General features: G+C 50.4%; 1 protein-coding gene across 1 annotated transcript; it reads right to left on the bottom strand.

Moving 5' to 3' along the window:
• Window positions 1-4,089: 4,089 nt before the first annotated feature.
• On the bottom strand, window positions 4,090-14,974 carry Mpc1 (mitochondrial pyruvate carrier 1). The gene is made up of 5 exons (XM_051206071.1): window positions 14,831-14,974; window positions 8,341-8,344; window positions 5,400-5,496; window positions 4,642-4,774; window positions 4,090-4,446 (listed from the first exon to the last, which is right to left on the bottom strand). The coding sequence occupies exons 1-5, from the start codon at window positions 14,899-14,901 to the stop codon at window positions 4,422-4,424; spliced, it is 330 nt and encodes a 109-aa protein (XP_051062028.1). The 5' UTR covers window positions 14,902-14,974; the 3' UTR covers window positions 4,090-4,421.
• Window positions 14,975-15,967: the final 993 nt, after the last annotated feature.

Here is a 15,967-nt window from a genome sequence, read left to right as displayed (position 1 = left end):
CTCGCCCTGGAGCTGCTGGGGGCGGAGGCGGGAGGGGCCGCCCGGCGCGCGCGTCACTTCCGGGGGCTCGCGCGGGCGTGGCGTGAGCCCGGGGCCCCGCCCCTTGGCCATCCGTCCGCGATCGGTCACCGGCGGGGACTGGAGGCCAGGGCTGTGCGTGCGTCCAGCGTGGTGCAGACAGGAACGGGCAGCGGCCGTGCCTCGCCCGCCTGTCCCTGTCGCTTTGGTTCATACGATTGGTAATTAAGCGCCCTTTGTTGTGTCTAGCTGCTTCTCTAACAGCTTCCACCCCAGAATGGGATCAGGAGGAAAGAGGGATAAAAACGGATAATCGGGAACACGGCCGTTACAGGAACTCCAGAAAAGGAGGTCGTGTGCCCATTAAACTGCGCAAGCTTTTGTTTTAGGGAGTCGGACCTGTACGAGCTGAAGTCCCGAAAGCCATCCTTTGCCCTTCGAAAGGTCGCAAAAGTGATAACAATGTTATCCTCTACAGTTGCAGCCAGTTGTGAGCGGCCATGTGGGTGCTGGGAATTGAACCCAGGCAGCCAGGGGGCTTTTAACCACTGAGCCATCTCTCCAGCTCCCACTGCCCCGGTAGTTCCTAAGACAGAAGTTCACTTTTGCGTAGAATAGAGACGGGACAAGACGCGTGTCTAACTGTATGTTGCCTGGAAAATGTAATGACGTGCAATAAAAGGTAACAGGTTTCCCTTCCGGGCCCTATTTGGGTCCCTAGTTCTCATGCTGTTGTATTCTTTTCTTGGTGGTAGTGGTGATTTCAATATTTGATGGACCCAGGCCTCTAAATGTAAGGGAAAACGTCCAATGAAAGAAACACACTTTGTCCCTGCAACCAGAACCAGGGAAATGCACCCCGACCCTGAAACCAGGACCAGAGAAACACACTTTGTCCCTGGAATCAGAGCCAGTGAAAGAAATATACCCTGGCCCTAAAATTAGAGCCAAAAGGCCAAAAAGGACCCTCGAAAGAAACACACTTTGGCCCTGAAACCAGAGCCAAATCTTACCCTGAACCTGTGCAGAAAACCAAGCAATCCCTGAGCAGATCCAGCCAGTCTGAGCTCAGGGACTGAAAGCTGACCAATCCCTACCCTGGGAATCTGTCTGGGAATACTACACCCCTAAGAACCCCCATATAAACTCTGTTTGTCCAGCTTGTGACTGTTCAGGCTGCCCAGGGTGGGCAGAGGATAGTCATTCCCCTGGGTTTTTCCCTCCCAGTAAATCTCTTGAATGAGGTTTGGGTGAGACCTTCTTTCATTGGAGCAGAGACACAGAGAGGACCCTGGGCGAAGTGGAGAGGAGTGGAGAGGGGTCGGAGTGGAACAGGGCAGGGCAGGGCAGGGCAGGGAAACCTTACCCTGGGGAAGCATAGTGGTTACTCTCCTCTGGAGCCTAACTAACAACTTTGCAGAGGAAACCCCCATTTGCCAGAGCAGAGCTGATACACCAGGCAAGCCTTTCCCTGGAACAGGGCTGTAAGCTGCTAAGCTTACTGTGACCTGTGGTATTCCTTGGCTCCCAAGTGCCAGAATCCATCCCTGTTCAATCCCATCTGAGCCGTCGAAATGCTTACACTAACCCCAGGCTCCCTGCTGCACCTTGTTCCAAAGGGGGCGGTTAGAGAGCCGACTCAGGCACCAGTACTGCACTGTGCATTCAACTTTAACAAAGCACCATAACACAGAGAGTGGCGATACTTTCTTTGTGCAAGGTTACGTAATAATCAGCTGATGAAATGAGACCAGAGTTTCTCAAGAACCAAACTGATTCTGCTCAGGAAAGACAGCTTGCCATTATTTCCCAATTCGGTGATTTTGGTGACTTTTTGAACCGCATCTGTTAGTAGGACAGGGCTGGCACTCACCAACTGAACCAGCACTGGCTCATTGCTTACATGTTCTGCTCTGGATCTCCGTTTCTCTTGCCCAGAAAACTAGGGAAACTTCAGCTCCCAATCTGATCCCTTATTTTCCTGCTCCCAAACACAGGGGTTTCCAGTGGCAGCAAGGATACAGGACAACATCCTGTGAGTCCTCTCCTCCAACAGCCCTTAGGGTAAGACCAGGTCTGTGGTTTCCAGCCTTGATGGCTGCTCTCCATAGTCCTGTAGTCTGTGGCGCTCTGTCCCCAGGATATTAACCTGCCCAGGCCCTGTCACAGCTACCTAGCCATCACTTTGTGATGCTGTGTTCTGGGTGTCTACATCTTCGATGCAAGCGATCGTATAAGAGGCTACCAAACGTCTTCTTAGCCACCCGATGCATTACCAGTGTCTAGACAACCTAAGAACCCTCAGGTAGAAATGGAGAGTCAAAGAACTGCTCAGCTTAAGCTTGTGGGTGACAGCCACCTCTTGAGTGAGGTGTGGGGAGCGCAGAAGCCAATGGGAGAAACTGAGGTCAGGGTATTATGAAACAAAAGGCCATTGATTCACTTAGTTTGCTCCCACAGGCAGCCTGTGCCATCCCCCCTCGGGGCAGACTCCCAGTGTGTGGGCTGGAGATCCTTGGTTATACAGGGAAGGTTTCACAATTGTCACCTCTGCCCCAGAACAGAACTCAGCAAGAAATTTGCTCCTGGAGGGGAGGCCAACATGTACTTCAGTTCTCACAGCTGGAATTAATGTTCTCGGAGAAGTTAGTCACAACTGAAGTCTATGTTGTTATTGGAAATGAAAAAAAAATGTAGCCCTTATTTTTAGGAGTCACTGGACAATGTAGTTTATGATTTTAAAAGTTTGCTTATGAGGCAAAGGCAGGCCGATCTGAGGCCAGCCTGGTCTAGAGTGAGTCCCTGAACAGCCAGGGCTACACGGCTCATAAAACCAAAAGGAGAAAAGTTTGTTTAGTTGGGCTTTTAATCAGGTTGTAAGTGAGCCCAGCTCAGTTTGCAGCTTCATCTTGCATCTATTCCTTTGATGCCCAGACTCTCACAACACTGATTACTCTCTCTACCCGGTCTCTGACACACACCATGCTGAGCACACAAGTTGTTCTGAAAAGGTTGGGCATCACATACTCTCCAATCGACAGACTAGAAGTCACTCAAATGCTGTGACAACGTCCTACACACACACACACACACACACACACACACACACACACACACACACCAGCTTGAGCATGCAAGCAGTAGGATCAGTTCTCACTCCCATGTGGGTGCCAGCAATCAAACTCAGGTCTGCAGGCTCGACAGGAAGTACCTTCATGTGCTGAGTCTCCTCACCGGCAAAGCAATCTTTATTTCCTCCTCTGTGTTTCCCGAGGAACCGTCACAGAACTATTGACTTGCGTTAGGGGCCCCTCTGGCTCTCATCTGTTGCTGGGTCTTTGTAGCTCTGTGTCTTTGGCTGTGACTCTTGTGGCCTGCTCTTCACGGTTCCCCTTGGGGAGCTGGTCAGTCTTCCTGATGGAAACGTGAAAAATCTTGGGCTCTTCTCCCAAATGTTGAAGGAACAAAGTTAAAATCCATAAAATCTGCAGGCGACTAACTCCCAAGGGTAGGAGAGGCCCAGGAAAGCCACACCTGTTATTCTACAATGGCATTTAAATAAAGCAGACTAAACCGGCAAACTGTGCCGGCTCTTTGGGTGTCTGTGTTAGAAAAGGTTCACGACAGCCCTGAACTCCAGGACCATTCCCAGGGAGGCTGCCGATGAAGCTTGGCAGGGGAGAGCCCAGCATGGGGCCTCTGGCCCTGACTGGTTATCAAGTGCTTGGCAATTTGTAAACCACCACCACCCCACCCACCCTCAACAAAGGACATTAGACTATGAGGTTCCCAAGAGCGCTGTGACCAGCTGGGCTGAGGGAGACACCCTCCAGCTGGCCATTTCCTCAGGCCACAACAGCTCTGCAGGTTCCTGAGCAATACAGCAAGTTACACAGTCACACTCAAATAGCAAATATTTAAATCATTTATTGCCATTAAGTTACCGATCTGAATCTACACAATATGGAAAACACTGGCTACCACTGGGAAGTAATTGTAGACATTTGGCCAATTGAGGGATATACTACAATCATTAAAGAAAAAAAAAAAATCAAGAATTTGAGTAAGTGCTTATAGTTATAAAATTTTGTTCCTTAGATTTTTATTACACAAGCCCCAATAGATAATATACACATTACTAAACATTACTACAGATAAACCATCATTCAAAATTATTAAATTATTTGCATATTTTGAACTACTCTTGATGAAGACATAAATTTTAGCATCGATAAGGCAGCAGAGAGTTGGCTTAGGGACTCTCTGCTCTTCTATAATGTTGGCAAGGTAATTAAGGATAGCATTCCGTGTTTTCCCCTCGGCAAGATCATGTATGCTGATGTGGTCTGTGGCTTGGCAACAGTGGCTGAGGCACTGTCCCTTTCAAGAGCTGGTCCTCGCCGCTACGCGGACGCCTTCTTACTCATCCTGGGAATAATCAGAGACACTTTAATGAGAAACAAAGCTCCTGCCAGCATGAGAGGCTCTGCATGGTTTTAGAAGACACGTTTCTGTAGACTGGTTCTGTAACGACGGAACATGCCATTTCACACTAATTCCTGCGCTTTTTAATCGACGTTCCCACTAACCCTCACAACAGTACACTGAAATAAACGTGCTCACTCATAGTTGATAAGCCGTCCTCCCTGAATGAGCTGGGCCACTTCATTTGTAACATGGCATGCGAACAGGAGCCAGTTCCGCGGTTGCACCTTGTAGGCAAATCTCATGAATGTCAAGGAATAGCAACAGAGGGCTGCAAAAACACCGCAACAAAGGCACGTGAGTATGTAGGACACCAGGCTGAAGGAAACAAGTCAGTATGTCCAATGCAGTGGTGAAGAAAGGACCTGTCCCTCGCACTCCTTAGCAATGGTGAGAGCTGCCGCCTGTAAGCCTCTAAGGTTGGGGGGAGCTCTCGGAATATTCAACTGTGTCATAGGTATGTCTGTTGTTTTTTCCTAAAGACTTAGGAGCAGGTATTAGGAACAAGTGAATTGAGTTCTTGCCACTTTTGCCTCGTGCTAGAGCCTTGAAAGAATTGCTACTTACACGCTTTCCTTCATTTGTATGTTCAAATGTTGGAGTCAAGTAAATTCATGACACCTTGCCAGACCAAGTTTATAATCTGTTGGCTATGAGGATGATTAAAACAACACGTACTCAAACTAAGCAGACTAAATGTAAAGCAAATAATTCTCACATTTCCCAAATACTTCAAATCAGTCTATCTCAGAGAGAGGGAGGGAGGGAGGGAGGGGGCACTCTCTGCCGCCCTTTTATTCTTCATGTGACTTCCTGATAGCAACCACAGCGTGTGCTGAGATGTACGCAGGGCTACATCCTGTGTCGCACCCTCCTTTACCTCCGTGTGTTCTTACCGAAGGTCATCCGCCCACTGATAATTTCTGGAGACTTCTTCATGTCATTGATGGCGGCGATGGGGAGGCCCCAGTTGGCAACCGGGCCCCAGAAGTGCTACAATAGACAGAGGAGAGGAAGGAAGGAGGGGACTTAGCGTGAAGCCGTCCACACCGGCCCTCCCGCCACCTGACCAGCCACAACGGACAAGGCTCAGCCTTCACCGGTTCCCTGTTCACGCAAGCTCCTCCCTAGCCTCCACACTACCGTCTGTGATCTCTGATTGCCCAGTTAAGAGAAGGGAAATGAACAACTTCTGACCAAGTCTATCCTTACGCAGTTTAAGCCTTATCACAACCACTGTCTATAAAGTTTAAATCTACCAAAATGCTTTCCCTCAAGTTTCCATAAGTTATCTACTAGCAAGATGCAGAGCATAGACTGAACATCTTTTCTAAGCAAGGTTCATCGTAGGAAGGAAAGAATGCTTTTCTAAAGCTTGACTTTCTTGTTTTGTTTTGTTTGTGTAACCCTGGATGTCTTGGAAATCACTCTGTAGACCAGGCTGGCCATGAACTCAGAGATCTGCCTGCCTCTGCCTCCTGAGTGTTGGGATTAAAGTTGTGTGTCAACAGTGTCTGGCTTCATTGTGGCTTTTTGAGATAGTCTCATTGTGTAGTGCTGGTTACCTTGAAACTCACTATGTATACCAGGCTGTAGCCAACAGAGATCTGCCTACTTCTGCTGGGATTAAATGCAGGTTTAACCATGCTTGGCTTTAAAGATTTTTTTTAAACAATTATATGTCTATGTGTTTGTGTGTGTGAGGTATCTATAGGTCTAAGTTCAGAAGAGGGCATCACATAGATACCCTGGAAACTAGTAACAATTGGTCACGGGCCATCTGACTGTGTGTACTGGGAACAGAACTCCGGTTCCCTGCAAGAACAATACACGCACGCTTTTAACCGCTGAGCCATCTCTTCAGCCCAAGTACAAGAACCAAGATCAAAGAACTGGAAATTTATAGCCAGGGTCTCCCACATTAGGAAATTACAAGTGTTTGAAAATACTTTTGAGTAATAAAGCAGGTAACCTTTTATTCTAAAAACTATCCACATCTAAAGTAACCAAAAATTAAGCTGTCTAATGGCAGCCATGTCTAATTCATTTTTAATTTCTGAGGCAAAAAAAATGTACTAAGCCAATGGTTTTGTCAACAGAATAAAACTGCTTGCACAGAGCTTGAGCACTAAATGGTGATGACAGCCTTCACTGACTTCCGGCCGGTACGGCGATTGTGATGAGTAAACACTGAGATACATTTCGATTTTGCTTTGAGTAGAGGTCATTACAATCTAAGTTGTGGGGCTCAGGCTTTGAAATAATGATGCTCAAATGTGTGTGCAGCCAGCACGACAGGTTACAATCCCTATCAGCAGGCCTGGCTGCAGGTTTGAGGACTCTCTGGAATTGTGTTGAGCAACTAGTGTTCACGAAGTCAAACTGCTATTACCTCAGGAAGCTGTCCATTCACTGTCTTCATCCTTGTATTTCAACAAGACTCTCTCTTTCATGTTCCCTGTGTCCTGCATCTAGATCAGTACTGACTTCTTTTCCTACTGTCTCTTTATCAGATGTTGCTTCTGTCTCAACTCTACTGCTCCATAGTAACGGCTGCTTTTCCTCCTCCCCTCCTCCATTTGCTCTAGTCCCATGGCTTTCCCGTTAATCTCTTTGCAATGCTCTGCACAGTGTGCTGGCCTTGATTTGACATCTGTTTTATGATGCAGACTGTGGCGTCTGTAAGAAAGCCTGAGGGGCTACTCCGAGACAGGCTCACAGCCCGCTCTACCACAGGTCTAACCTGTCTTCTGCCCAAGAAGGGACAGACATGGGGTAGAGCTAGGCTGTCTAGACACCTGAAGGATTTCTAGCAGATACCTGAAGGACTTCCAGTTAAATTGTGGCTTCTTTAAGAATATGATTTTGATTATATCACATGGACTTCTAAAAGCTAAGAAACACACAGACAGCTATAGCATTGAGCTACATTTAAATACATTCCTTAACGAAAGGATCCTACATCGGACATGATGGTACAGGTCTCTAAATCCCAGCATCTACAGCAGGATGGTGGTGAGTTCAAGCCAACCTAGCCAGGTATGACAGTGCACACACTTAGTCCCATCTTTGGAAGGTAGGGGCAGGGAAATCTCTGTCAGTTTGAGGCAAGGCTACTTGGTGAGACCCTGTCTCACGAACAAAGGAATGAATGAATGAATAAATGAATTAATGAATGAATGAATGAATAGTAAGTCAGCCTGGTCTACAGGGTTAGTCTCTGTTAACAAACAGACAAACACACACACAACAGAAACCATTCCAACAAAGGCGGCTTTGGATGCATGTTTTTATCTGGTATGAAACTGTAATTCTCTCTTCCCTGTTATGAAACATGTGTCTGGTTAGTGCCAGAAATTGCAGTCAACTTATAGAACAATAAGGAATTTTGTGAATAATATTTATTAATTATATGCAAAACTGCTACTCTGCTTTCACTGTAGCTATTATAAAGAGCTGAAATAGGCCTGTTTCCTGCCATCTCTCTGAAGAAGCACCCAGTTCTTTCTCTCACCCCCCCCTTCTCCTAATAAAACTCCCTTCTCCCTTAAACAAGGTCCAAACGGGAACTAGCAGCATGGTGTGGGGTCTGCCGTGGAAACAGCCCAGTCTCCTCCTCCTCCTCTCTCCTTCTCTTCACCAAGCTGCCCGTTCTGAGGTGACTCCAGTTAAGGCAGCAGGACAGGCTCCTTTCTATACGGGAGAGCCCAGAGATGTGCGTCCCTCACGCCTTACCGTCCAGTATGGGGGTCAGACAGCCACCCCAACGCGTCTGCTGTCTGAAACTCTACTAAAGCACAAAGTCCACAAGGGCCCAGAATGGGTACCACTTCTTACCGTACTATTTCGTGTGGTCGCCAAGGTGCAGACGGGGAAGACATGGAGGGAAAAAAAAAAAATAAAACAAAAAACAAAAAGAAAGAGAATCAGATACTTCCAAACACTTCTATCCCATTTCAAACTCATATGCATTTAAGTTTTAGTCCCATGCCAGCAACACAGTGTAAGTTAGGGCTGGCCAGACGGCCCGGTGGGGAAAGGTGCCTGCCACCCACCGAGCCTACCAACCTGAGTTTGACTCCTGGGACCTTCATTGTAAGGGCAAAGGTGAACCCCAAGTTGTTCTCTGACTTACTTTCACAAGTGATATGCATGACAGACAGAACCTCCTCACATAAAATAAGTGCACAACGACTTTTAGGGAGGAATCATAGGTAACAACAAGTGAGGTCAAATCTTCACTTTCAGCTGCCTAAGAGAATTACAGTGGACTATAACTCAATGCAGCAGGTGCTGGCAGTATGTCAGGAAGGGAGAAAGTAAGGACACGATGTGTGCATAGCAAGCAGCGACGGCCAGTTGTGCTCTGGCTGTGGAAAACTCCAGTGTGTGCGTGTGTGTGCGTGCGTGTGTGTGCGTGAGTGCGTGTTCAGCTCTTGCCGTGAAGGAGACTCGAGTCCATCACTGGGTGGTCCTGCCTGCAAGTCTCATAGCCCCTGGCTATTGAACATACCTCAGCTACCCTCACCTCGGCGCCCTCAGACTTCGGAGGGGAAGAAGACGAACTGGGTCACTTTAGGATGGAGCAGGTTTGTATTACCAGTTCCAGACTAACACTCCTTAAATAATTAACATTTTTACTTGTAGAGCTGGGCAGGAATCTGACCTCAAGTTTAAGGCAGCGAAGATGTTTTGTGTGTGCCCATGCTTGTGGCGTTACTCTGTTAGGTGTACTGGTCTTAGTTTTGTTTGTCTGCAAACCTGGAGTTTGCAAAGCTGACTAGGCATCCTGGCCCGTCCCCGTTTCTGAGACAGGGCCTCACTGTGTATCCCTGTCTGGTTAGAATTCACAGTTGCTTTGTAGAGCAGCGGACTAGGTCTGAACTTGACAAGACCCACCTGCCTCTGTCTCCCAAGGCTGGGTGTGAGGGAGTATGCCTCCACACCTGGCTTCCGGTCAGCTCTTTTCCTTTTTGATTTTTGCACACTGGTGCGAGGGTGTCAGACGCCATGGAACTGGAGTTACAGACAGTTGTGAGCTGCCACGTGGGTGCTGGGAATTGAACTCAGGACCTCTGGAAGAGCAGCCCGTGCTCTTAACCGCTGAGTCATCTCTCCAAACTAACCCCCCCCCATGTCAGCTCTTTCTAACATGTTCTAGAAATCATGTTTGTCTTAGCTAGCATTCCTATTACTGCAATTGGTGATAAAGCACCATGACCAAAGGCAATCTGGGAAGGACAGAACTCGAGGAAAGCAGGAAACGTCAGGAAATGGAGTAAAGGGAGGAGCTGATGGAGAAGCCACGTAGGAGTGCTGATTATCAGCCTGTTTCCTCGGGCTTGCTCATCCTCTTCCCATGAGAATCCAGGACCACACCACCAGCGAGCCGGGCCCTCCCACACCAACCACTGCTTAAGAAACTGCTGTACAGGCAGGCTTGCCTCCAATCCCATGGGGACACTTTGCTCAACCAAGGTTCCCTCCTCTCAGAAGACTCTAAGCACAAAACTATCGCTCCTGCCTTTGGTTGCCCACCAGACATCCTTTGCAGGCTCAGAGTTTTTGACAGAAGAGGCCTGAACCCCAGCTACAGAATCTTATACTATTAGCTATTTGCGTTTCTTGTCTTTCTTTTTTGTTTGTTTGTTTGCTTGTTTTTGAGGCAGGGTTTCTCTGTATTGCTTTGGAGCCTGTCCCGGAACTCACAGAGATCCACCTGTCTCTGTCCCTGAGTGCTGGGATTAAAGGCGTGCACCACCAGTACCCGGAACTATTTGCTATTTTCAAGTTGAATTATTGCGTGAGTTTCCTTTCTATCTTTTTATGATTCCGTTGCTCATTTCCTTTTGGTCCTGAACAATATTCTTCTGTCTGGATATATATCACTAAGCACTCACCCACTGAAACACAACACAACGTGTTTGGTACCAAGTTTGGGCAGTTATGCAGAGCTGCTATAAACAGCCACATGTAGGCCCCTGAGGAAATGAAATTTCAAGCTCTCTATTTATATCAGGGTTATGATGTCTGATGTATAGTCCCGAGGCTCCAGAGCAGCCGAGGCTCTGTCCGTGCTGCGTGTCTGGGCTTTCACTGAGTGTTCTGTTGTGCTTCACTGACTTATGTGCGATTCTGTCCATGGTATCAAGGGCCCAGGAGCGGCCTACATATGCTCACTTGCTGTCTGTGTGCCTCGAGGTGACGTCATGACACTCAGCCCACTCCAGTTTGGCTACCTCAGGAACTCGGTGTGTATCAGGTAACTGATATCTTTTCCAAATACTTCTTAGGTCTGTGCCTTTGGTACTGTATCTAAAATGGCATTGCCAACCCCAGTTAATTTAGATTTTCTGCCACATGCTATAGTTTGTACTTTATGTTTAGGTCTATAAATTTAAATTGAATGTTTTTTTTTTTCTATAAAGATGTAGGATGTGTCCAAATGTTTTGCCTGCTGTGAATGGCCAGTTGCTCAGCCCCATTTGTTGACGACTATGTTTGCTGCATACTTTTGTCTTTGCTCCTTGGCTAAAGTTCAGTTGAATGTACTAAGTGTGTTCACTTATTCCCTGCCTAGTCTGTGCCATTGATGTATTTATTCCTGTGTTAGTAGCACGGGTTTCCAAACCCTGCTCTTTTCCAAAGCCATCTCTGCTGCACATCATTCTTCCTTAAGGTTTTTCTTTTTGCCTGCATGTGTGCCTGCTGGCCAGAAGAGGGCGCCAGACAAGTGGTTGTGGGCCACCATGTGGTTGCTGGGAATTGAACTCAGGACCCTTTAACTTAAGCTGACAGACATTTCCTTTTGGGATTCACATGTTTAGTGCTCAGAAAACCTCAAGTTTTGTGCTTGGTCTAAATATCAGTTTTGTCAAGTGGCGGGTAAATATTCTCTCTTCCTTTCTACTACTACCTTTCATTTAGGTAGATATATAAACTCTTAAAGCTTTCCTGGGAACTCAGTAGTTAAAGTCAACTTGGAATAGAACACCGTATTAACTTGAGAATATTCACTGCCAACACCTCATTGACCTCAGAGTTGTAAGCATGCTGAGTGCTCTGTGTGTGTGTGTGTGCGCGTGCGTGCGCGCTCATTCAGTCACCTCTGTTCTTATATACTGTGCATGTGCCGATTTCCTCCGTCCCTAAGATAGAAGCCTTACACCACTGCTCACTCTAATTTAACCAACAGTCGAAGAAGAATGAGAGAGAAAAGGGGGCTGTTCTATTTCATTCAGCCAGTACGGTACATAAGGAAATAGTTTCAGAGAAGGACTTTATTCCCACCACTCGGGAGGGAGGCAGAGGCAGGTAAATCTCAGCCCAGTGTACACGGTGTAGAGACCCCGTCTCAAGAGTTCAGCTGCTCTCTCTTGTGTTCCAGTGCCAGCACCGGTGTGGGGGCTCACCGCCGTCTGTAAGGCTAGTCCAGGGGAGGTGACGCCTCCCCTCACCTCCACAGGTGCATTCCCAACAGCGCACCCACAGGCCCAGGCCAAACACATAGACTAAAAATAGAAGCAGGAGGGCTGGGGTACAACTTAGTAGCACAGTCCCTGTAGGGTTCACAAATGGCACGAGTCCCCACTTTGAGCCTCAGTACCCAAAGGCACCCTCATCAGGATGAGACGGCGGCGTAAGAAATTACAGGAAGCCAAGGGCATCAAATATGTAATACTACAATTAAAAAAAAAAAATTATCACAGGCCTACTATCATCCCAGCACTCAGGAGGCAGGGACAGGAGGATCTCTGTGAGTTCTGGGCCAGCAAGGGCTACAGTAGAAATTTTGTCTCAAAAATAAATAAATAAAACCCTATGTTTGTCAAGCACTGCAGCCAGCCACTGAAGCACCAACACTAAGCTTCACAAAACTAGGAGCCAACAGGACTAGCTTGCCTAATCGTGAGCACACCCAGCCCCTGCTGGCACAGGCTGGCCACCCCAGCACTCAGGAGAGGGGGGAGGGGGGCAAAGGGACCACAAGTTCAAGATTATCCTCAGCTATATATAATGAGCTGGGAGGCCCGCCTGCATTAAATGAGACCCTTAAAAAAAGAATTCCAGAAGGGCTCCAGTTCCGGAGATCTTAGGTCCGCCACGAATGTAAATAAAGCACGTGTAAGTCATTAATAAAATACAAAGTGCCAGAACCTTCAGCCCAAACAGTACAGAGTCATAATTGGATTTTTCTATCTATGATGGTCGAAGGGTGGTGTCTAGAAGAAATAACTAAGAATATATATCACCATGCTAAGTTCTAGAAAGGAAAGCATTTTTCCCCTAGGGGAGAGTAAAGTCTGCATTCAACACTTTGCCTCTTTACTACACTATTAACTATTAAAAAAGAAGGTTAAACCTGGCCGTGGTAGCACATGCCTTTAATCCCAGCACTTGGGAGGCAAAGAGACAGGTGGATTTCTGAGTTCAAGGCCAGCCTGATCTACAGAGCAAGTTCCAGGACAAGCCAGGACTGTTACACAGAGGAACCCTGTCTCGAAAAACAAACAAACAAACAAAAAAAACACAAACAAAAGAAACAACTGAGACTGTATATCACCGTGGTAAATTCCAGAAAGGATCTTTTTTTTTCCTCCCTAGAGAAGAAAAAGCTAAAATTAAAGTTTGCATTCAACACTTTACCTCCTTATCTAACGCTATTATTAAAAAGAAAGTTAAAAGGCAGCCTTCCAGTTACCCAGGTTTAAAACACACACGCACACACAGGAAAATAGAATTACGCCTGGAAATATTTTTAAACCGTTTATTAAGTCTTATAAATAGACGCAGGCAGCAGCGGAAGGTTTTAAGCGAAAATGAATTCCGGAAGGTGCCTCTTCAACCCCTCAAAGTCAAACCCACCGGACACACAAATGCAAGCAAAAGCAAACACTGGTCACACTGGTCGGTCCTGCCACACCACCTTCCCTCCACGCCGCGAGTTCTAGCTCCCATCGCCCAGCTCGGCGCACCCCACCCCCACCCAGCCCGCCCGGGGAATGTTCCAGCACCGCTCCCGCCAGTCCCAGGCCCGTGCCGATGGGGACACGAGGTGGAGGAGGGGAGTGGCACCCGGTGTCCCCACGTCAACCCACGCAAGGACACCTCGACTGCCTGCCCAGGAGCGGCGTCCCTACGGCCGGTCACCCTGCAGCCGCGGGCCACAGCTCTGTCCCCTGCCACCTGCCGTCCCCTAGCTCGCCCCGCCCGGGAGCGAGCACCGTCCCCTCGGTCACCTGCGGTCCCCTAAGTCACCGGTGCGAGCACCGTCCCCTAAGTCACCGGTGCGAGCACCATCCCCTAAGTCACCGGTGCTTGCACCGTCCCCTAAGTCACCGGTGCTTGCATCGTCCCCTAAGTCACCGGTGCTTGCATCGTCCCCTAAGTCACCGGTGCTTGCATCGTCCCCTAAGTCACCGGAGCGAGCATCGTCCCCTAAGTCACCGGAGCGAGCACCGTCCCCTAAGTCACCGGAGCGAGCTGCGTCCCCTAAGTCACCGGTGCGAGCATCGTCCCCTAAGTCACGGGAGCGAGCTGCGTCCCCTAAGTCACCGGTGCGAGCATCGTCCCCTAAGTCACGGGAGCGAGCTGCGTCCCCTAAGTCACCGGAGCGAGCACCGTCCCCTAAGTCACCGGAGCGAGCATCGTCCCCTAAGTCACCGGAGCGAGCATCGTCCCCTAAGTCACGGGAGCGAGCTGCGTCCCCTAAGTCACCGGTGCGAGCATCGTCCCCTAAGTCACGGGAGCGAGCTGCGTCCCCTAAGTCACCGGAGCGAGCATCGTCCCCTAAGTCACCGGAGCGAGCATCGTCCCCTAAGTCACCGGAGCGAGCATCGTCCCCTAAGTCACCGGAGCGAGCATCGTCCCCTAAGTCACGGGAGCGAGCATCGTCCCCTAAGTCACCGGAGCGAGCACCGTCCCCTAAGTCACCGGAGCGAGCACCGTCCCCTAAGTCACCGGAGCGAGCATCGTCCCCTAAGTCACCGGTGCTTGCATCGTCCCCTAAGTCACCGGAGCGAGCTGCGTCCCCTAAGTCACCGGAGCGAGCACCGTCCCCTAAGTCACCGGAGCGAGCATCGTCCCCTAAGTCACCGGTGCGAGCATCGTCCCCTGAGTCACCGGAGCGAGCTGCGTCCCCCTCGGTCACCTGCGTCCCCCTCGGTCACCTGCGCGCCCCTCCTCGGTCACCTGCGCGCCCCTAAGTCACGGGAGCGAGCACCGTCCCCTCGCTCGGTCGCGGGTGGAGCATGGTCCCCCCCCCCCCCGGTCACCTGCCGTCCCCCCCGCTCGCCCACGGCCTCCCGGCACCGCCGACGCCGCTCACCTCATCAGATAGTCCCGGAAGTCCTTGCTGCGGACATAGTCCGCCGCTTTGCGCACCAGCGCCCCAGCCATGGCCGTGCGTGCGTGCGTGCGTGCGGTCGGCGGTGCAGCCGCTCTGCCGGGGCCTGGCCTGGCCGGGTCCGGGTCCGGGGGCGGGGAAGCCGCGCTGCAGAGCGATGACACCGGCGTCCAGCGGCGCTCGGCGTCCTCACCCGGCCTGCGCCCGCCTCGCGACACCCGGGTGCGCCTTACGGCCGCCCGGCGCCCCGCCAATCAGGACGCGCCGAGCCGGAGCGCGCGGCCGGGATTGGCTGGCGCGGACCACACCCCTCCAGCGCCGCGCCTCCCCCCACCCCCGGGCTGCGGTCGCAAAAGCGTCCTGCCGGCCGACGCTTGCTGGGGACCTTGAGGTTGACGCTTGCGTGCCCCGGGGGCCTGGGGCGGACGCGATCCCGCCGCCCGCCCTGCTCCCGTCCCTTTGCCGGCGGCCGGCTCGGGCTGCAGTCGCCGAGCTGCAGCAGTCACCGGGCTGCAGCTGTCACCGGGCTGCAGCAGTCACTGGGCTGCAATCACCGGGCTGCAGCAATCGCCGGGCTGCAGCAGTCACCGGGCTGCAGAGGAGGGAGGCAATTAAAAATAGCAGGGAGCCTCGGCCTCACCAGTGCGGCCGCCCGCGTGCGCAAAGTGCAGGTTACGTAAGTCCCCCTCCTCGGGGTGCAGCCGCCCGAGCCAATGTTGGGACGCAGAGACACGCCCAGGCAGGGCGGGGCCGGTACGTTTGGTCTTGGCACAGCCACCTCCCCTCGAGGGCGCTCGGATCCCCTCCGATCCGCTTTAAGCCGGAGGTGAGCCTGTGGGTGAGGGCTCAGCCCATTGTGTGTGGCGCCATCCCTGGGCTGGTGGTCCTGGGTTCTATAGAAACAGGCTGAGCAAGCCAGTAAGCAGCTCCCCTCCATGGCCTCTGCATCAGCTCCTGCCTCCAGGTTCCTGCTCGGGATCCTGTCTTGACTTCCTTCAGTTAGGAACAGTGATGTGGAAATGTAAGCCAAATAAATAAACCCTTCCCTCCCCAACATGTTTTTTTGGTCGTGGTGCTTTTACCATAGCAACAGAAACTCTAACAGTCACCTAGGATTCG

This window comes from Phodopus roborovskii, unplaced genomic scaffold (genome assembly GCF_943737965.1).
Source record: "Phodopus roborovskii unplaced genomic scaffold, PHOROB, whole genome shotgun sequence".
NCBI classification, from domain to species: Eukaryota; Metazoa; Chordata; class Mammalia; order Rodentia; family Cricetidae; genus Phodopus; species Phodopus roborovskii.
This window is presented reverse-complemented; position numbering and strand designations above follow the sequence as displayed.